This window comes from Ochotona princeps, chromosome 10 (genome assembly GCF_030435755.1).
Source record: "Ochotona princeps isolate mOchPri1 chromosome 10, mOchPri1.hap1, whole genome shotgun sequence".
Taxonomy (NCBI): domain Eukaryota; kingdom Metazoa; phylum Chordata; class Mammalia; order Lagomorpha; family Ochotonidae; genus Ochotona; species Ochotona princeps.
In genome coordinates this window covers 54491363-54512607 of record NC_080841.1, presented here as the reverse complement: position 1 = coordinate 54512607, position 21245 = coordinate 54491363, and the positions used below count along the sequence as shown (strand labels likewise).

General features: G+C 43.2%; 1 protein-coding gene and 1 long non-coding RNA gene across 2 annotated transcripts in view; both read left to right on the top strand.

The window, feature by feature from the left end:
* Positions 1-1745: 1745 nt before the first annotated feature.
* Positions 1746-7383, top strand: LOC131481272 (uncharacterized). The gene is made up of 3 exons (XR_009246204.1): positions 1746-1823; positions 3340-3421; positions 7341-7383. It is a non-coding gene; the product is annotated as an uncharacterized LOC131481272 (long non-coding RNA).
* Positions 7384-21245, top strand: part of MCM10 (minichromosome maintenance 10 replication initiation factor) — a 26925-nt gene continuing 13063 nt past the window's right edge. Inside the window, exons 1-8 of the mRNA XM_058669468.1 lie at positions 7384-7643; positions 9795-9899; positions 10047-10178; positions 12426-12606; positions 14194-14359; positions 16217-16384; positions 17435-17551; positions 19050-19249. Coding sequence (XP_058525451.1) covers positions 7520-7643; positions 9795-9899; positions 10047-10178; positions 12426-12606; positions 14194-14359; positions 16217-16384; positions 17435-17551; positions 19050-19249 — 1193 coding nt within the window. The 5' untranslated portion in view covers positions 7384-7519. The remainder of the gene's footprint in view (positions 7644-9794; positions 9900-10046; positions 10179-12425; positions 12607-14193; positions 14360-16216; positions 16385-17434; positions 17552-19049; positions 19250-21245) is intronic.

The following is a 21245-nucleotide window of genomic DNA, read 5'->3' as shown; positions in this document are numbered from 1 at the left end:
TGACACAAATTTCAGTAAAACAATGTGAGGTTTAAATTGGCACTGCTTCCTGCTCCTTGCATGGCATTAGATGCAGATGACCTAGAAAATCAACAGGCAGGGGGAAATGATTTCAGAAGATCAGTCAGAACTGGTCAAGGTATTTTCCCTGAATGGCTCCCTCCTCTGATGAACTTTCATAAGCAAATGTTGTGATACATTTCAGGCTCCTTTCTTCAGTGCCATTGCTGTCCTTCCTTGGATACCATGAATCTTACAACCCTAGCAGTTCTCAAAAGTTTGTCTTGCTGGGTCAATTTAGCAGACCCAATTAGTAGGGCTTGTGCTCTTAAATGGAGCATTCATGTTCCACTCAGGAAAAACAATCAGTGTATATGTTACTAAGATTGTATACTTTCTAGTCATTCTAAAGTTGCTTTTAATTCTGAACATGTAAATACATGCAGTGGATTAGCCTTATACAACATGCAAGTGTTTGTGAGACAAAACAGTTCCTAAATAATGCCTCAGGGGAAAAAAAAACCTTTAAATGGCCATAAAGTCATACCATGACTCTTCTACTTTGGTTCTTTGAAACCATGCGCAAAGTCCGGCGCTGGCGCGGTAGCCTAGTAGCTAAAGTCCTCACCTTGCACATGCGGGGATCCCGTATTGGCACCGAATCTAATGTCGGTGGCCCCGCTTCCCATCTAGCTCCCTGTGGCCTGGGAAAGCAGCCGAGGATGGCCCAAGGCGTTAGGACCCTGCACCAGCGTGGGAGACCCAGAAGAAGCTCTGGGCTCCTGGCTTTGAATCAGCTCAGCTCCAGCCGTTTCGGTTGCTTAAGGAGTGAGCCACCGGAGAATCTTCCTGTTTCTCCTCCTTTCTGTATATCTGCCTTTCCAATAAAAAATAAAAAAGAAATCATGTAGGAACTAAATATAACCCTGAATTCTGAAACCACATGCTTTAGTATTAGGAAAAAATATTTTGAAAAAAAAAAAAAATAAATAAATAAATAAATAAATAAATAAATAAATAAATCTATCTCAGCGCCAAAGCCAGTTACGATGAACAAAATCGAAGGACCACGATTTATTCTACAACAGTCGTTTCGTGTCATTGTACAGAGGTGAAGCAGGCACCCACACGCACGGAATTTCCACAGAGAAAAACAATGTTGTTCTGTTTGTTCCTGAGTGGAAACATCTTCATTGCACACCAAGCTGCCACAGCTGAGCGCAGCCTCCTCCACGGCTCCCGCCTCAGCACGCCTGTGAGGGCAGCGGTACCGAGTGGACAGTGCCCCGCGGGTGAGGCGCAAAGGTCGCGGCTCCTCCGCCTCAGTCACTACCCCTTCACCTCAGAGAGCTGAGGGTCCCAGAGGAAAAGTACCTACTTAACTTTCCCGGCGCTAGAAGGCGCCAGACGCCTTTCTTTTTTTCCCAAAAGACACCTTGACCAACCGGAATTTCTCTTGCCCTCAACAAAGAGGGCGTTCGGTAACGTAATCCAATCAGATTGCTTCGTGATGGGCGTCGCTGTGACGTAGCCAATCAGGATGGCCTACCTGTCGTGTGCGTCTGACGACAGCGGTGGGGGCGGAGTTCAGTTGGAATTTTGGCGGGTTCGCCTGTAGCTCAGAAAGAGCCGCCGGCGCCCGGAGTAGGTGAGCACGGGGCGCTCGGGGTGTGCAGTGACGCGCGCGCGGCGGGGAAAGGGGTCGCCTCGCGCGTCCGTGAGCCGGGCTTGGGGAGGCTGAGCTAGAGAGGTCGGGGTGGGCGAGATCTGAAAGCAGCCGGCGGCTGGGAAATGGCGGAGCCTTCTGCTTAAGGGGAAGTCAAGTGAGAGGGTCGGCAGTAACCTCCCGGGCTAGGGAGGCATGGACGTGTTCTGGAAATGGAGAGCAGACCCGCTTGGCCGCAGCGCCATTTGAAAGGTGGATGTGACAGACGGAAGTTGCAGTAGGCCGCAGAGGGCAACCATCCACTTTGTTCCGTAGGCTTTAGGTGTTTCGTTCTGAAACCTGGGGAGGATCATTAAGGAACTTCAGGCATAAGATTAGTGCTGACTTACTCTACACACTGGGCGGTGAATTCGGACAGGGAGTGGAAAGAGTGAGGATGTTTCAGAGATAGAACCTGTGAACTTTGTTGGCTAGCCCTGGGTGTGAGGGCAAGCGGGCTGCATGGGGCGGGGGAGATGCTTATGGACAGGAGCAAGACATCTCAAGAGCATCCAGTCCATCCGATTGTCTAGTAGATAACACAGCATGCAACGCATGATGGGATCCATGGAAATAAAAGGAAAGCCTTGGGCTTGTCAAGGTCACGTATTTTCAAGAGTGCTTGTAAGCCTACAGATTTCCTGTGTTTCAGAGAGGCTCCCTCAGTTGGAGCTGGGCTGACACTGGAGCCAGAAGCCAAGGACCCCTGGATCCAACTACTCGGAAGGATCATCTGCTGCCTCCCAAGGCAGACATTTGCAGGAAGTTGCAATTGGGAGCCAGAGCTGGGAATCAAGCCCAGGTGCTCTGGTGGGGGGTGAGAACTTTGGACTACTAGGTCAAATGCAGTCTCAGAAATCGACTTCTTATGTGTGAAAACGGGGCAGTTCCCAGAGTCCCCCATAGCTATTTTAATTAGCTTTACAGACTACTACTCTGCTTTGCCAGCTGGTGTTCAATTAAATCTTAACAAAGGCAAGAGCTGAGTAAGATCAGATGCTACACTGGTGTGAAAAAATAGACATTAGTGTGTTACAGTTGATAAAGGATACTATCCTCATTTCAGACCAGCCTCAGTTTGTTTTTTAATTTTAAATTGGTAGGACAGATTTACAGAGAAAAGGAGAAAAAAATTTTTTCCATCCACTGACTCACTCCCTGAATGGTGTCAGTGGCCAGAGCTGAGCCTATCTGAAGCCAGGAATTTCTTCCAGGTCTCCCACACAGGTGCAGGGTCCCAAGGCTTTGGGCCGTTCTCAACTGCTTTCCCAGGCCACAAGCAGGGAGCTGGATGGGAAGTGGAGCAGCCTGAACATGAACTGCTGCTCACATGGGATGCCAGTACTTGCAAGGAGAGGAATAGCCTACTGAGCCATTGTGCCAGGCCCACCTCAGTGACTTTTGTTCATCTCATTGGTGTCATCTAGTATAGCACGAACTACTCTGTGCCTCTGGTGAGTTCCATGACCCTAGTTTAAAGACAGGTCAAAGAGGACTGCTTACGTATTAGAAGGTGAGGAATTATCAGAGTCTGTGAATGCTGTGGTTGGCGTGTGGAATACTTGTGAGATGCTGGATGTGTTACATATGTGCTGTGCGTCGAGGGTAACCTTTGCAATGGTGATTCCCCGCAGCCTGGATCCTACATTACTCATCTCCTGGAACCCAGTCTCCCTTGGAAGTTCCCTATGCATCCTTCGCTTGACCACATGGATGGTAAGGCCTGGTTCTTTTCTCAAGTTCTCTCTACTTTATGGAAAACTAACCATGGACTTTTCTGTTCTCACAGATTGCTCCTCTACCGTCCGATATTGTCTGGGTGGTTCATGAGAAATCCACCCCAGTCGCTGAATGTTATTTAGGCTTAAATAACTGAATTTATTTAGGCTTCTCCTTCCAGCAACAGAGCTTTCCATCTCATAATGATACTCATTAGTATGTACTTACAGTGACCCGATTACTGCTCCAGGGTCCTTACGTGTGTTAATGGATTGAAACCTCAAAAACAGCTTAGAGACAGGAAAACAATGATGGTCAAGTCCACCTATCAGGGCCGGTGTTTGAACCAAGCAGTCTTACTTCAGGAATCACATGTAATATTAGAGTCCTTTGAAGTAGCTTTAGCTTAAATAGTCCTACCTTGTTCATTTTCTTCATTTTGCAGAGGTACGTGTAAAATGTTCGCCTATTGAGGAGAATTACCAAGCTTAGCCTGAAGCAGCACAAGTGACTGCACTGGCCATGAAGAGACTCTGACAAATCCAATGTGTATTCTTTCTGGTTGCATAATTGAGTTCATTGTCTGAAACTGGATGTGTTTCAGATTCACTTTCATGGCAAATTGTATCGAAAATTTAAATTTTACAACGTAAGTTAAGAAATCAGACCGGGCTCAATGTGATGGCCTAGCGGTTTAAGTCCTCGCCTTGAACGCCCCGGGATCCCTTATGGGTGCCGGTTCTAATCCCGGCAGCTCCACTTTCCATCCAGCTCCCTGCTTGTGGCCTGGCAAAAGCAGTCAAGCACAGCCCAATGCTTTGGGACCCTGCACCTGTGTGGGAGACCTGGAGGAGGTTCCTGGCTCCTGGCTTTGAATCAGCACAGCACCGGCTGTTGCGGTCACTTGGGAAGTGAATCATTGGACGGAAGATCTTCCTCTCTGTCTCTCCTCTCTGTATCTGGCTTTGCAATAAAAATAAATAAATATTTAAAAAAACAAAAAAGAAGAAATCAGATGAGCCGATGAACAATGACAAAAATTTTGCTGTTGTTGTTTATTTGAAAAACATACTTAGATCTTCCATTTGGTGATTTAATTCACAAATTATTGCAACACCCAGGGATGGGCCAGACCAAAGCCAGAAGCCAGGTCTCCCCTGTAGAAGGCAGGGGCCCAAGCACTTCGGCCATCTTCCACTGCTTTCCCAGGCACATCAGCAGGGAGCCAGAGTGGAAGTGGAGCAGCCAGGGCTCCAGCAGTGCTGAGCACTACAGTGCTGGACCCAGCCAATAAATAGTTCTTTTTTTTTTTTTTTTCTTAATTGAAAGTCAGATATACAGAGAGGAGGAGAGACAGTGAGGAAGATCTTCCGTCTGCTGATTAACTCCCCAAGTGACCACAATGGCTGGTGCTGGGTTGATCCAAAGCCAGGAGCCAGGAACCTCCTCCAGGTCTCCCACGCAGGTGCAGGGTCCCAAGGCATTGGGCCATCCTCGACTGCTTTCCCAGGCCACAAGCAGGGAACTGGATGGGAAGTGGGGCTGCCAAGATTAGAACTGGTGCCCATATGGGATCCTGGCACTTTCAAGGCAAGGACTTTAGCTGCTACCTCCACGCCAGGCCCGAATAAATAGTTCTTAACTTTACTAATAGTCCAGGAAATGCAGGTCCAAGCAGTGAGAAACCTGTTTAAAGCATCCTATCAGACGGTCAGCGTGTTCTAAGTGACATCAGATACTGAGAAGGTAGTAGGGAAAAGTGATACCTATATATATTGCAACAATTTGACATCTAGTAAAAGTTGGAAAATATGTATGCCATAACCCAGCAGTTCCATTCAAGAAGCATATATGTGCAAGAACAGATATGATTTCAGCATAATTAGTGGAAAAATTGGAAATAATCCATGTGTCCTTTATTGGAAAGTGGATTAATACAATGTAGTCTTTTCCCCAGAATTTCTTTGTAAGAGAAATAAAAATGCTTTTCTGTTCTCTGGTTCACTCTCCAACTATCCATAACAAACTGGAATAGGCCAAATCAAAACTAAGGGCCAGGAACTCCATACAGTTCTCCCACGTGGACGGCAGGAAGCCAAGCACTTGAGCCATCTTGTACTGCTTCCTAAGCATGTTAGCAAGGGGCCTGGGGCAATGGCCTGGTGGCTAAATTCTCGCCTTGCTTGCATCAGATTCCAGCTGCTCCACTCCCACCCAGCTCCATGCTTATGGCCTCAGAAAGCAGTAGAGGATGGCCCAAAGCCTTGGGACCTTGCACCTGCTTGGGTGACTTAGAAGAAACTCCTGGCTCCTGGCTTCAGATTGTCCCAGCTCTGGCCATTGTGGCCACTTGGGGAGTGAATCGGCAGACTAAAGATCTTTCTCTGTGTCTGCTTGTCTTTGTAAGTCTGCCTTTCCAATAAAAAAATAAAATCTTTAAAGCAAAACAAAACACATTAGCAGGAAACATTAACATGAGGTACCCAGACTCAAACCAGGTTCTCTTGTGTAATGCAAATATCACAGCTAAACCCACAGGCCTCAGTGCTTGCCTGTTGATAGAGACTGTGCAGTACAGTACAGCAATACAAAAGAAAAATGAAAGATACATGTTTGCACTTACTTATATGAAAGACAGAGTGGTGGAGAGGGAGAAATATCTTCCACCTGCTGATTCACTCCCTAAACAGACACAACAAGTGAATCTGGGTCAAGCTGAAGCCAGGAGCCAGGAACTCTATTTTGGTCTCCCACATATGTAATAGGGGTCGAAGTTCTCAGACCATCTTCTGCTGTCCTCCCAGACATGTTAACAGAAGCTAAGTCAGAAGCAGAGTTGCCAAGGCTGAAACCAGCGCTCTGATAGGGGAGGTTGATGTCCTAAGTGACAGTTCAATCCTCTGGTACAGTACAGGCTCTCAGTTTCGGTGAATCTTAAAGGCAATGTTAAATGATCACATTACACAGAGTAATACATACAGTATGGAATGCATATGTAAGTATTTTTAGAACAATCTAGTATTCTGTACTGATTATGGCAGTCTATATATGTGAAAGCATGAAAAATGAACCAGGTACCTTAAGATTTGAAAGTGATGACAGAGGACAACAGAAGCAATAATAAGGAACTGGGGTGAAATGTGGCATGATTGAGTATATCGGTAAATTGAACAACATTAAAGGCAAGAAGTAGGTGTGATAAAATGTTGGTGATGGCTAATGATGTAGTCCCATTTTATATGCTTGTCTCTATATTAAAAAAAAAATGGGCAATTAAAAAGTGAGGGAATACATACATCTAAGGCCTGAATCTATGTCTAATGTGTTTTTTCAAGTATTCCCTTGCCTTTGTTAGTTAAATTTTTATGGAAGTTGTCTCACCTAGTTATAGTCCAGGTAAAAAGAGCCTTTTAAGAAGCATCTGGGACGGCCCTGCAGCGTGGCCTAGCGGCTAAAGTCCTCGCCTTGAAAGCCCCAGGATCCCATATGGGCGCCGGTTCTAATCCCGGCAGCTCCACTTCCCATCCAGCTCCTTGCCTGTGGCCTGGGAAAGCAGTCGAGGACGGCCCAATGCATTGGGACCCTGCACCCGTGCGGGAGACCTAAAAGAGGTTCCAGGTTCCCAGCATCGGATCGGCGCGCACCGGCCCGTTGCGGCTCACGGAAGATCTTCCTCTCTGTCTCTCTTCCTCTCTGTATATCAGACTTTGTAATAAAAATAAATCTTTAAAAAAAAAAAAAAAGAAGCACCTGGGAGAGGGAGGCGAGGGAAGAGAGAGATCAGGCAAAGTAGTGAATCTGTACTCTGCAGTCATTTTAACTGCCCTGCCAATATTTGAGTTAACTGTGCTTGTCATTAGCAGTTTTTCTTGGTTTAGGTTTAATTTCTGTCGTGTCTTCCCCTCTCCACCCCCAGGAGAAGATGATCTGTCAGTGCTGACCGCGCTGCTGGAGGAGAACTCACGACCCCAAGAGGAGGGTAGACCCGATACATTCGATGAGCTTTTTGATGCTGATGGCGATGGGGAGTCTTACACAGAGGAAGCTGATGATGGGGAAGTGGAAAGGACAGAGGACCAAAAAGACAATGTGACCATGCTGTTTGGAGATGTAGGGGACTTAACGGATGAAGAAGAAATTTCTACACCACAATCAACTGAAAATAAAGTCCTCCCAGCTCCTGCACCCAGTCAAGAGAAAACTAACCAAGAATTACAAGGTATTCTTAATTACTTAATCTGTCCTTTCAAGTTTCTGATAACCTGGATGGAGACCACCAGTCTTGAGTTTTCATCAGAATAGCTACTGGCTCAAGGTAGAGATAAATGACTTTGTAAAAACATAGGAAGTGTATGACTTGACAGGTGAAGTATGTAATGCCAGCATTCCAGTGTACATGGGCACCCTCATATCAGTGCCACCGTCTATAAGCGATTCTCCACAGAATGGCCCTAACACTTTTCATCCTACTGTTTTAGGATTTATATGCCTGCAAAACCAGGAAAAAATTGACAAAAACAAGGAAAGAGAGATGCAGGACTCTTCTATCCATTGATTTCACCCTTGTTTTTTGTTTTTGTTTTTTTCTTTGTTGAGAGTCAGGTAGAGGGGGATAGAAAATTCCATCTGCTGCTTCACTCATCAAGTGGCACTGAGTCACGTCAAAACCAGAAGCTAGGAACTCATTCTGGGTCTCCCAGATAGGTGGCAAGGAACCAACTGTTGGAACCATCACCTGCTGGAATAAGTGGCAGAGCCAGGCACTGTGTCATGGGCATCTCAAGGATCACCTTAATTGCCAGGTCAAATCCTTAACTTTTAAGTTATTACACTCACTGGTTAGCTGTTTCTTCTAATTCAAGAACCAGCTTTTATACATGAGGATACTTAAAAAAGTTTGTGAATAATGAAGGTAAAAGACAGTGCACATTTTTCATTAATTTTTTTAAAACCCCTATCTTATCTCAATTTATGAAATAAACACCATTATTTGATTCCTAAAGATGGGCTGAACATGTAATGTTTATAATCTGCCAATAGCACAGATTTTTAGCTAGCTTGGGTAATAATAAAGCAGGTATATCATTATATTGTCACTATCAAAATTTGAGGGCAGAGGGTATACAACAAAAATATTGCTAGCATTTTTGTCATGTGAAACATTTTCCCTGGATAAATTCTTTTTTTATAATTTATATAAAATGAATAAATTTCATGTTTTACATGATACACATTTAGAAGCACAGGGGCTCCTTCTTACTCCTCTGTCTCCCCTACCTTATTTTTTTACCCCAAGTTGGTACAGGCATATTCCTTCATTTTGAAATAATAAGCTTAGCATTCCAATACATAAAGATGTCATGACGTGGCAGGTAGAACAAAAAGAAGTAAGTGGAAGTTCTACTGTTCAGGAGTATAGACACAGCTGGGATGGCATTTAATTACAAGTGTGCTAATCTCACTTAAAAGAGATTATTTTTTTTACTCTGTGTATTCGTTGTCATGAATTGGCACATGATATTTATCTTTTGGCACTGAATTATTTCACTAAACATAGTTGTTTCCAGCTGGATCCATTTTGTTGCAAAAGGTAAGATTTCATTCTTTTTTTGTGGCTGAGTATTCTATAGTATGTATGTACCACAATTTCTTCATCCAGTCATCAGCTGATGGGCATCTGGGTTGGTTCCATATCTTAGATGTTGTGAATTGAGCTGCTGTAAACATGGAGCTACAAATAGCTGTCTAATATGCAAATTGCATTTTGTTTGGAAATATTCCCAGGAGTGGGGTGGCTGGGTCATATGGTAGGTCTGTTTTCAGAGAGCTGAGAAATTTCCATACTGTCTTACATAATGGTTGAACCAGCTTACATTCCCACCAATGGTAGGTAGATTAGCATACTATTTTTCCCCACAGCCTCATCGGCATTTACAGAGAGAAGGGACAAAAAGTTCTTCCATCCACTGGTTCACTCCCCAAATGGCTGCAATGGCCAAAAATGAGCTGAATTGAAGCCTGGAGCCAGGAGCTTCCTCTGGGTCTTCCACATGGGTGCAGGGGCCAAAGGACTTGATCCATCCTCCTTTGCTTTCCCAGGCCACAAGCAGGGGGCTGGATGGGAAATAAAGCAGCTGGGACTAGAATTGGCACCCATTTGTAATGCAGGTGCAGAATCAACTTGTTGAGCCACTATGACAGTCCCTTTCCCATTTCTTAACTGGATTGTTTGTTTTGCCATTATTGACTTTTTGCAGTTCCTTATGAATCCTGGATATTAGTGCTGAATCTGTTGTATAATGTGCAAATATTTTCTCGCATGTTGTTGTCCTGGCCTAATTATTACAGCAAGTGCATTTTGCTTTCCTAGATGAACTAAGGAAGTTGCAAGAACAAATGAAATCTTTACAAGAGCAGCTCAAAGTAGCGACAATTAAACAACCTTCAAGTCCAGTCCTTCTGCATAAATCCACTGGTAATAAGACTTTGATTCTGGTAAAAGTATACATTCTTGTCACTACGGAATTGTAACATTGCTTCTACACCCAGCTCCTTACAAAATAGCCTTTGATCCCCTTCCTCAATGGGCTTTCCCTAATCTCTTTTCCTTTAAATCAAGTAGGTAAGTCTCCATGCCCCCCTCTTGAGAAGAAAATTCGGAGGATTCAAGAGTCGACGTGCTTTTCTGCAGAATTGGATGTCCCTGCTCTTCCAAGAACCCAGCGGGTGGCTCGGACCCCAAAGGCTCCGACAGGTGTGGTTTCAAGGCCTTCCCACTCCTGTTCCGTTTAAGATACTTTTTAGTACTGTTGTGCATGGGTATGTGGGGGGTGTGCATTAGCTTTCTTGCATTAGCTCTGTCTGGTGTTTACATTGAGAAAAGTGTGTTTCAAGGAAAGGAGATCCATATTATCTATTTTGTCATATTTCTCTAATTCAAAGTACAGAGAAATGTTTAGGTACATGGTAGATATTTACTACTTAGCTGGTTGAAATTTTTATCTGTATAGTCTTAACAGTTTTACTTGAACTATAGTAAGTGTAACCAGTGGATTGGATTCTTGTTCTATAAATGTGGAGATTTAAACTTTGGACTTGTGAGATTAAGGCAGGTATATCCACTTTACAAAGGGTCACCTTACAAAGTGCCTGAAGCCAGGTTGCATTAAACCAGAGTCCATCCTGTAGAAGAAACTTCTTTACCAAAAGTAAAGATTGAAATCCTGTTTCAGCAAAAACTTACTTAAAACAACAATGAGGAAGAAAGAAGTCTTTGGAATTGGTTTTGTTGTGTTGCCTCAGTTTGTCCAGTGTGATTATTCCTACAAGACCTAAAGACAAAATGATCTAGAGATAACATAGCCTGAAGGAAGCAGTGCTTGGTGGACCACATGGATAGCCTTGGCCTATGATACAAAGTTGGGGAAACAGCTGAAGCCTTGGGATGTTGATATTAATTTGACAAGAAGCTATATTCAATGTAACCGTTTAGGAATTGTGTCCCTCCCTTGGGACCTTTGTCAGTTCTTCAAAGTTCTTATTATACAATGTCCAAAGTTTGCTGGAGTGAGTAGAGCACAGGTATGCTTTACAGGTTCCACAGTTCAAGGGTTGTCCCAGCCCCTGGTTGGGAAGCAGTGGTCTAAAGCTGTTTATCCTTCATCTTTAAAGGGTAAACAATACAGACTTTATGTAAGAAGGCAATTTCTTTTTTTAATTTTTTTTGAAGAATTATTTATTTTTATTGCAAAGTCAGATATACAGAGAGAAGGAGAGACAGAGAGGAAAATCTTCCGTCTGCTGATTCACTCCCCAAGTGAGCGCAAGAGCCGGTGCTGCGCTGATCCAAAGCCAGGAGCCAGGAACCTCCTCCAGGTCTCCCACGAGGTGCAGGGTCCCAAGGCATTGGGCTGTGCTTGACTGCTTTTGCCAGGCCACAAGCAGGGAGCTGGATGAGAAGTGGGGCTGCCAAGATTAGAACCAGCGCCCATATGGGATCCCAGCATGTTCAAGACAAAGACTTAAACCACTAGGCCACCACACCGGGCCCAAGAAAGCAATTTCATTAAGAAGGATGCCCAAGACATTCTGACCTTAGGAGCATTTTGAAGCACTTTTTTTTTTTTTGAAGATTTATATATTTTTTATTTGAAAAGTAAAGAGAAAGAGCTTCCATCTGTTGGTTCACTCCTCAGATGGCCTCAGTGACCGGAGAGAGCTGGGTTGATCTGAAGCCAGGAGCCTTCTCTGTATCTCACACATGGGTGCAGGAGCCCAAGGACTTGGGCCATCCTCCACTGATTTCCCAGGGAGCTATATCAGAACTGAAGGAGCCAGGATTCAAGCCAGCCAGCATATGGGATACTGGTATTGCAGGTGGAGGCTTAGCTTGTTACACCAATACGTTGGCCCCTAAACACTACTAAAATTCAAAAAATTACTCCCTCAAGGATAGTTAGTGCTAGCAATAGTTGGTAGAATACACTGGTGCCCCTACCCCAGAGATACAGTATAACAAAATAAAATGAAAAAGAAAAGAAAGAGGAGCCGGCTTTGAATTTGCTGAATGTAAGATTTGCTTTATATGTAAGGGATTCTGTCCAAACTGTTTGTTCTATCCATTGCATAGAGTAGCTGTTTTAACTGTACTAATACAGTAGTCTTTAGCCACATGTGATTATGTATATCAGAAATATATTTCATTAGGAATGCTAGTTAATTTTAGGTGACCAGTGGCCATATGTGATTGGCAGCTATTGCCATGTTGGATAGCACTATTGTAAAACATTTCTGTTTTCACAGAAATTTCTAGTACATCACACTGCAAAAAATCTTGAGTATAGGACAGAGATGTTTGTGGAATTCCTTCATTCGCTCCAGATTTAATCATCACTAATGTTGACTGAAAAAAAATTCCATGAAAACAGATGCTGTTTTCCATGTATGATTTTTCTATTTATTTAATTCTTATGCTTTTTTTTTTCTAATGTTAATTTTCTAGAGCCCAAAACCTTACCAACTTCTAGGATGCCCAGTGCTCCCTCCCAACCACTCCAAGCTATTCCTGGGAATAAGCCTAATGGGATGACAAGAGATCAGAGAACAGAGGCTCCAAGACGTCCTCAGGAGGCAACTCCACAGATCCCTGTCTCCACAGAAGCCTTCTCAGGCTTGCGGCTCAGGTCAGCAGCTTACCACCCTCTCACTCCACTGAGGTGCACCTCCAGGTGCACCTGAAGATCATCTCCTCTCTGAAGATCAACTCTTTCAGAAATGCTGAGTTTGTAAACAGTTATGCACAGTACTAGCAGCCTTTGAGAACTAACATTACTAAACTGAACTTAGCATTCAGGTAGGCTATTGCATATTGCTTATATATTAAATTTGGCTCAGTATAATTGCACATAAAATATTTAAGGAGGGCTTTTCCTTGTTTATGTAATGACTAAACATTGTGCTTCTGTTGAAAGGAAAAAGGCAACTAATAATATATCAAAAATTGACTGATGCAGGGCCTGGCTTGATAGCCTAGTGGCTAAATCCTTGCCTTACACATGACAGGATCCCATATGGGTGCCAGTTCATATTCTGGCTGTTCCGCATCCCATCCAACTGCCTGCTTGTGGCTTGGGAAAGCAGTCGAAGGCAAACCAAAGCCTTGGGACCCTGCGCTTCTGTGGGAGACTTGAAAGAGGCTTCTGGCTCCAGGCTCTGGATCAGCCGACCTCCGGCCATTGCGGCCACTGGGGAGTGAAACAGTGGACAGAAGAGCTTCCTCTCTGTCTCTCCTTCTCTCTGTAAATCTGACTTTTCAGTAAGTAAATAAATCTTTAAAAAGAAGGAAGGAGAAAAAATGCAAAAAGTGACTGTTAACTGCTAGAAGTCAGAATTTCTGCATCCAGGTCAACACTCACCTTTGAAGATCCTGTGTTCTTCCAACTCGGTGGTGGCCTTGCTCTTCAGAAGATGTTTGAGATAGTGAAGAAGCATGGTTTACTCAGGCTTCTCTCTGACTATGTAAAATTTTCAAAGGTGGTGCAGAGAAAAGCAAAAGAAAATTCACCAGGTTTTGGCCAGTCATTACAAATAGGAATGTACTAATTGATGACTAGCTCCAAAATACCCCTATTGTCAGATTAAAATATTGGCTAATAACATCCAATTAGAAATAGCAGGAACTATGAAATGTCTGCAGTGCAGATGAAATTTAAGCATCTTTTTTATGGGTGAATTCATGATTTTGTAATGAAAGCAAAGAGATTATTTTGAAGATATTCTATATTGTGTAATTTCTAAGACCTTAAAGAACTTGTGCAATCTTTCTTATTTACTGTGTAAACTGTATATCTACATTCAAGGCAAAGTAAATCTAGCTTTAAAAATGATTGTATTAGGGACAATTAAGATACTGATTAGGATGCTTGCGTCCAGCATTGGAGTACCTGCGTTTGCATCTTCCTACTATGCAGCAGTGATGATGGCTCAAGCCGTTACCCTGGTGAGAGAGCTAGGCTGGGTTCCCAGATCCTGCCTGCTGGCTGCTGCAGATACTTGTGGAGCAGACTAGTAGTTAGGAATTCTGTCTCTCAGTTTCTCGAAATAAACTTTCTGTTTATCTGCTGTAAAAATCTGCCTGTCTGTACTCTATAACTAAGTTCCCTAAACTTCGTTAGAGGTTTCTGCCATAGTACTGCTCCTTACTACCTGGTAAAGTGCCATATAATCTCAACTGGAAAAATAATCTACTAATTGCTGGTGTCTTAACCCAGGAAACCTCGAGTATCCTCCACAGAAATGACCAAGAAGATGACTGGCCGAAAACTGATCAGATTGTCCCAGATCAAGGAAAAGATGACAAGTGAGAAGCTGGAAGAAATAGACTGGGTTACATTTGGGGTGATATTGAAGAAAGTCACCCCACAAAGTGCTAACAGTGTAAGCCGTTTTGTTCATTTCTTAGCTGTTTCGTGGCAGTCCAACAGTAGGAACTCTTTCTTTAATTTGTTACCCATGACCTATCAGTATTTCTTTTCTTTTTTCCTTTCTCATTTTAAAAAAAGAGAAAGTTCTTCCATCTGCAAGAGCTGGGGCTGGGTCTCCACATGAGTGCGAGAAACCAAGACCAACCACTTTCCCATGCACATCTGCAGGGATCTAGATTGGAAGTAGAGCACCTGGGACTGACTGGAACTGGTGCTCATATGGGATACTGGCATTGCCTGGCAACAACTTAAGCTGATGTGCCACAATGCTAGTCACAAGTATTTCTCTTATGCTATAAAATTGCTGCATAGGGTTGGTATCCAGAGGGATTTGTGTAAAGAATGTGCTATTTAGAGAACATCTAGTTGTCCTGTAGGGGCTTTTTGTTGTCTAAATCACTCCGAGCACGTTCCATTTGTCATTGTCTCTGGTGACACATGGTTATTATAGAAACATAATAGTCCCCATTGCACAGGAAAGGAGCCGGTGTTCAGACAGGCCGAGCTCATAGAGCCTCTGGAGATTCCCACTGATGTAAAACGCTAATGCTAAAAATGCTGGCCTGTGCCAATGGAGTATGTTCAGTGACTGTTGAAAAGGATCTAGTAAGTTTCACAAGCACAGTTGACTGAGGCATACTGGGAACGTTTACTTGCCTGACAAGTCAGAGAACCTGGATTTGAAGCATTATTGCCCACTTGAAACAGTATATGATCTTAAATTGACCCTTTGCAGGGCTAATTTCCTAATCTGTAATAAGAAGGAGCTGATTTTCATTATATTGGAAATGTCTCCCATCTCCTAAATACTATTATTAATTATGATCAGTACTGGTTTTATGCTCAAATTTAGATCTCAGCTAATCTTATCTTCTTCATGAGTTGAGAGAGTTTATTATGATTATCATCATCATCATCATCAAATTTCAGAGACAAAGAACTCCCTTTGCTTGTTCATTTCCAAATTGCCGCATTGGCCTGGGACTGAGCTAACTCTAGGAGCCAGAAACTTAATCCTGGTTTCCCATGTGTCTGACAGGACGCCAAGTGATTGAGCCAGCCTGCTGTCTTCCAGCATCCACATTAGCAGTCAGTTGGAGTCAGGTTATCAAATCAGGCCCTCCAGTGTGGGTTGGTGGCATCCCGACCCTAGAACAAATGCCCATTGCCAGGAAGTCGGTTTTAGATTACTAGGATCTACTCTAACTCTATGTTACTGTGGAAGTAAATGGTTGTATCACAAGAAATTATAATAACATTGAGATAATAGATATGAAATTTTAACCAAGAAAAACAACTACAAATTTATGGGAGAATAATTATAATACTTAAAGTCCAGGCAGTAGTTCATCAGAACCTATAGCCATGCCATCTTGGGATGCCCTTCTGAAATAGCTTGATTCAATATTGCTCACCTTGTCTTTTGTTCAGGTCGTTTTGTTTTTGTTTATTTTTCAACCGCTGCAAAAGAAGTTGTGCATGATTTTTGTTTTGAGTTGTATTTCTTCAGATATTTAGTAGTACCTCTCTGACTTATTACAGTCAAATAGTTTTCATTACATGATGCTTGTTGTCTTCGAAGCAGAAGGGCAGTGCTATTCCACTGACAGTTATCACAGTTATTGTTAGGAGATCACCCTCTCCCTTTGGTTGGCTAGAGGCTTGCCTCTCTTTCCTCTCAAAATGGGGGGCCCAGAGGAAGAATTAATTTGTATATATTTTTTCATACTAAAACCCTTGCACTTTAAAGGGAGGTAGTGTAAGCCATAGTTCAAAAACAATCAATAATAAGAGTAAATATTTGTTCCAGGGGAAAACATTTAGCATCTGGCGCCTGAATGATCTTCGTGACCTGACGCATTGTGTGTCATTGTTCTTGTTTGGAGAAGTTCACAAACAACTCTGGAAAACGGAGCAAGGCACCGTCGTGGGGCTGCTCAATGCTAACCCCATGAAGTCCAGAGATGGCTCAGAGGAGGTAAGAAGCAACTTCTGGGATTTCATTGAGTGTCTTTACTAATTAGCTAAGTTTTTAAAAAGCATTTCTATTAGTCTGCCTCTGGAAAATTAGTTATGCTATTTTTATATTTTTATGTTTGTAGTATTCTGCCTTTCATTTGTTTGCTCATTCAGTCATCACACACACTTTGAATTTTTACCTACTATAAAATGGTTTTGTATAAACTACTTTATTTAATCTCTCTCTTTTTTTCTAATCATAATATTTTTAAAGGCACTGAGAAAGATTTCTTACCTTTCAGTTTACTCTAGATGCCTGTCAGCTGGCAAAGCCATGAGCCTGAAACTCAATATGAATATCCCATATGGGTAGCAGGCAACCCAAGTGCCTGGGCCATCATCTGCTACCTCTCAGGGTGCATGTTAGCAGGTGCCCCGGCTCAAATCCAGACAGTCTGATAGGGGATGTAGGGACCTGTCCTGTGATGAGCTTTCATTGTATCTTTTCAAATTAGTTCCAGGGCAACTAATAGCTGAGGAACTTTTGCTCTTTTTTTAAATTATTAAGTTTATTTATTTTTATTCGTAAGGCAGATTTACAGAGAGAAGAGAGAGAGAGATCTTCCATCCACTGGTTCACTCCCCAAAGGGCCGCAACGGCCTTAGCTGAGCCAGTCTGAGCCTTAGCTGGGTCAATCTGAAGCCAGGTGGAAGGGGCCTCCTCCAGGTCTTGCGTGCAGGTACAGGGAGGGTCTCAAGGCTTTGGGTCATCCCTCACTGCCTTGCTAGGTCAGAAGCTGGGAGCTGGAAGGGAAGTAAAGTGGCCGGGACATGACCCAGCATCCATATGGGATCCTAGCATGTATAAGGCAAGAATTTAGCCAATGAGCCATCACACCGACCCTTCTGGACTCCCATTTCTGAAACCATAGAGCACTGGCTTCAAATTAAGTTAGACAGTAACCTTCTTAGGTGACCACCCACTATTCTTTTATACGTGGCCACAATTTTTTCTGCCCCTAACTCACACCCTCCTTTTTTTTATTTCATTTTGTTTTTTTCATTACAGGTGTGCTTATCTATTGATCATCCCCAGAAGGTCCTAATTATGGGTGAAGCTCTTGATCTGGGAACCTGTAAAGCAAAGAAGAAGAATGGGGAACCATGCACCCAGACTGTGAATTTGGTTGGTTTCAATCTTGTTAGGATTATTATAGAAGAAAACTACCAGGCATAGACAGACTGGTGGTACTTCAGCTATCATGACTGATTTGGAGCTATTCAAAGTGTGGTTAATAACTACCAGTTTAAAAATCTGAGGCAGGGGATAGGCAGGGGGAACTTGAGCTCTCAGGAAGTTGATCTTTTGTTGCTCACTGACTGGGACATATTCAATCTAGTAATTTTTAGCAGATTCAAAGTTGCACAACAATCATCACTATACATGATCTCAGAATATTTCACTACCCTCAAGAAATCCATACCCAGTAACAGTCATCCCCCAGCCTCTTCTCTCCCTGCCCTCCCCCTGCTTGGTGTGTCTGTTGGCTAGCCTTTCCTGAATGTTTCATATATTGGATTCACAGTATGGGACATTTTGTGATTAAGTTCTACTTAGCATAATATTTTCAAGGTTCATCGTTTAGATTGCATTTATCAAGTACTTGAGTCGTTCCAATGGCTAATTTCCCATTGCATTTATATGCTATGTTTTCTTTATCCATTCATTGGTTGACAGACATTAGGATATTTGCCTGTTAGAAATAATGCTGCTAAAAGCATTCACACACAAGTTTTTGTATAAATATATGTTCTCAATTCCCTTGAGCGGGTACCTGAAAGTAAAGTTGTTGGGTCATGTGGTAACTCGAGGTTTAGACTTTGGACTTGCTCCCAACTGGTTTCCAAAATGCTGCACCATTTTAAGTTCTCACCCCCACTGTGTCAGGGTTCCCGTTTCTCCACATTGTTGTTAACACTTGTTACTGTCATATTTTTTTGGTCATAGCTCCTCTTCACCTGTTTTTGAAAGTTTTTTTTTTCCCCAGAGGATGAAAGGGCAGCTTTTAGTTTCATTGTTTGGATTTCTCTCATTCCTTCCCAATGGATACACCAGTAAACAGGAAATAGAAAAGGGGTGGGAAACAGATGGAATGTGGGTGGGTGTCCTATCTACTGCACCAAACACCTGTTCCCAGTGTGTAATGTGTGCCATTCAGCATTTCAGGTGTTCAACCACCAGTTCACTCAGTTTCAGAACTTTCCATCATCTCATTAAATACCCTGCACTCATTAGGCCGTCAGCGCCTTGCCCTTTGCCCGGTGCCCCTCTTACCTGCTTCACTCAGTGCTTTTTCCTGCTGTGGATATCACACAAAAGGAATCATGCAGTGCATGGTTCTGCCTCTGCTTCTTTAACAAGGTCGCACCATTCGTGTAGAAGCTAGTTTTATTTGCATTGTCGAAAGAGGCAAAGGGGATGTTCTTTTATCAGACCAGTACTGTAGGAGGAAATGGCAGGAAGAAGTTCTGCCGCTCAGTACTGCACAGCCTTTCCACTTGGGGCTGGTCTTGGAGGTGGGTGCAGAAGAGTGCGCTGTGAGGATGGCGGCCAGGAAAGGCATCTGCACCATTGTCTGTGGTCCAGTGCCTCTGTTCCAGTGCAGCCGCTCTTCCTTTGACAGAACGAGTGCGAGTACTGCCAGTATCATGTCCAGGCGCAGTACAAGAAGCTCAGTGCAAAGCGAGCCGATTTGCAGTCTACTTTCTCCGGAGGGCGGATTCCAAAGAAGTTCACCCGCAAAGGCTCCAGCCTGAAAGAACGGCTGTGTCAAGACGGCTTTTACTATGGAGGAGTTTCCTCTGCATCGTATGCAGCCTCGATGTAAGCTATTCTTGGTGCTTCTTAGGGAGCAGGGCCTTGTTTGGTTGTGATTTCCTTTAAGTATCATTGGATGCCATCCTACTGCCTATAACAGGGTAGATGAAGACCTCTTTGATTCCCAGGCAGAGAGGATAAATAGCAGAGAAATGAAGGAAGTCACATCGTTATGGGAAGATTCATTCTCTCTCTCTCTTTCTTTCTGTACCCTACCATTCAAATAAAAGTAAAATAAATCTTTGAAGAAAAAAGGCTATAGGAACCAGCATTGTGGCATAAGAGGTTAAGCCACCAATTGCAATGCAGACATCCCATGTGGGTACAAGTTTGTGTCCTGGCTGTTCCTCTTCCAGTGCAACTTCCTGCTAATGTACCAGGAACATAGCGGCAGAACATAGCACAATATACCTGGGGCTCTGCACCCATATGTGAGACCCAGAGAAGGCTCCTAGCCAGGGCTAGCCCCAACCATTGTGGCCATTTGGGGAGTGATTCAATGGATGGAAGATAGAGTCTCTGTTTCTCTGTAACTGTCTTTCAAATAAAATAATTCTTGGAGAAATAGATGAAAAGAAGATACAGTCGAATCAAAAAGAGAAAGTTAAAACCAGTTATATAATTCTTCCAGTTAGAAAACTGTTAGTTCCTTGTAATACATGCTTCCAGTTGTTTGGGTTGTTTCTGTTGCTTTTGTTTTTTACGTTTTTGGTGCTATGAAGCGAGCACAATGTGCCGATATTTTATAACCTTGAGTATTTTTATGGGTTTTTTTGGGGGGAGGAGTCATTTTGTTTTATTTTGTTTTTTATAACTTTGGGTTTTTATTCATATAAAATGTATTTTGTAGGGCCCAGGGCAGTAACCTAGGGGCTGAAATGCTTGCCTTGTGTGCACCGGGATCCCATATGGGTGCCGGTTCATGTCCCAGCAGCCCCCTTCCCATCCAGCTCCCTGCTTGTGGCCTTGGAAAGCCATTGAGGACAGCCCAAAGCCTTGGGCCCCTGCACTCACATGGGAGTCTCAGAGAAGGCCCTGAGTTCAGATCAGCTCAGTTCTGGCCATTGCAGCCACTTGAGGAATGAATCAGTGGACAAAAGATCTTTCTCTCTGTCTCTCCTCCTCTCTGTATATCTGACTTTCCAATTAAAAAAAAAAAAAAATGTTTTTTGTAAAATATTCACTTACATTATTTTTAGTGGCTACGTAATAGTTTTTAAAGATTTATTTTTATTGGAAAGTCAGATATACAGAGAGGAAGATGTTTCATCCGCTGATTAACTCCCCAAGTAGCAGCAACAGTCAGAGCTAAGCCGATCCAAAGCCAGGAGCCAGGAGCTTCTTCTGGGTCTCCCAGTTGAGTGCAGGGTCCCAAGGCTTTGGGCCATCCTCTACTGCTTTCCCAAATCACAAGCAGGAAGCTGGATGGGAAGCAGGGCCACCGGGACACAAGCTGGCACCCATAATGTTTCTTTTTAAAGATGTACTTATTTTTGAAGGCAGAAAGACAGGGAAGGAGATGGATGACGGTTCCCCAAATGACCTCAGTGTTCAAGGCAGGGTCAGACCAAAACCAGAAACACAGAGCTCCTTCCAGGACTCTCATGTGGGAAGCAGGGGCCCAAATACTTAAGCTGTCCTCCTATTTTCCCAGCCACATTAGCAGGGAGCTGGAAAGAAAATAGAACAGTATACTGGCATCATAGGCAACAGTGTCACCTATAAGACGGGACCTCGTAGCATTCCTTGTCATGACTTAAAACAGTTCTCTGTGGGTATACATGAATGGAGTTTCTAACTTATGCGCTAAGCTTAATAAGTTTTTGTATGGTCTTAAGAATTGTTTAAGAGAGATTCCTAGACTTCTAAATCAAGCATTATTTTTTTTTTTTTTTTTTTATTCTTTTACCCTTTTGGGATGGCCTCACATCAATTCGTTGGCTCTCTTGTTTTTCTTCTGGGTCACAGTGCAAAAAGCAGTTGTGCTACAGGGCCACAGCAC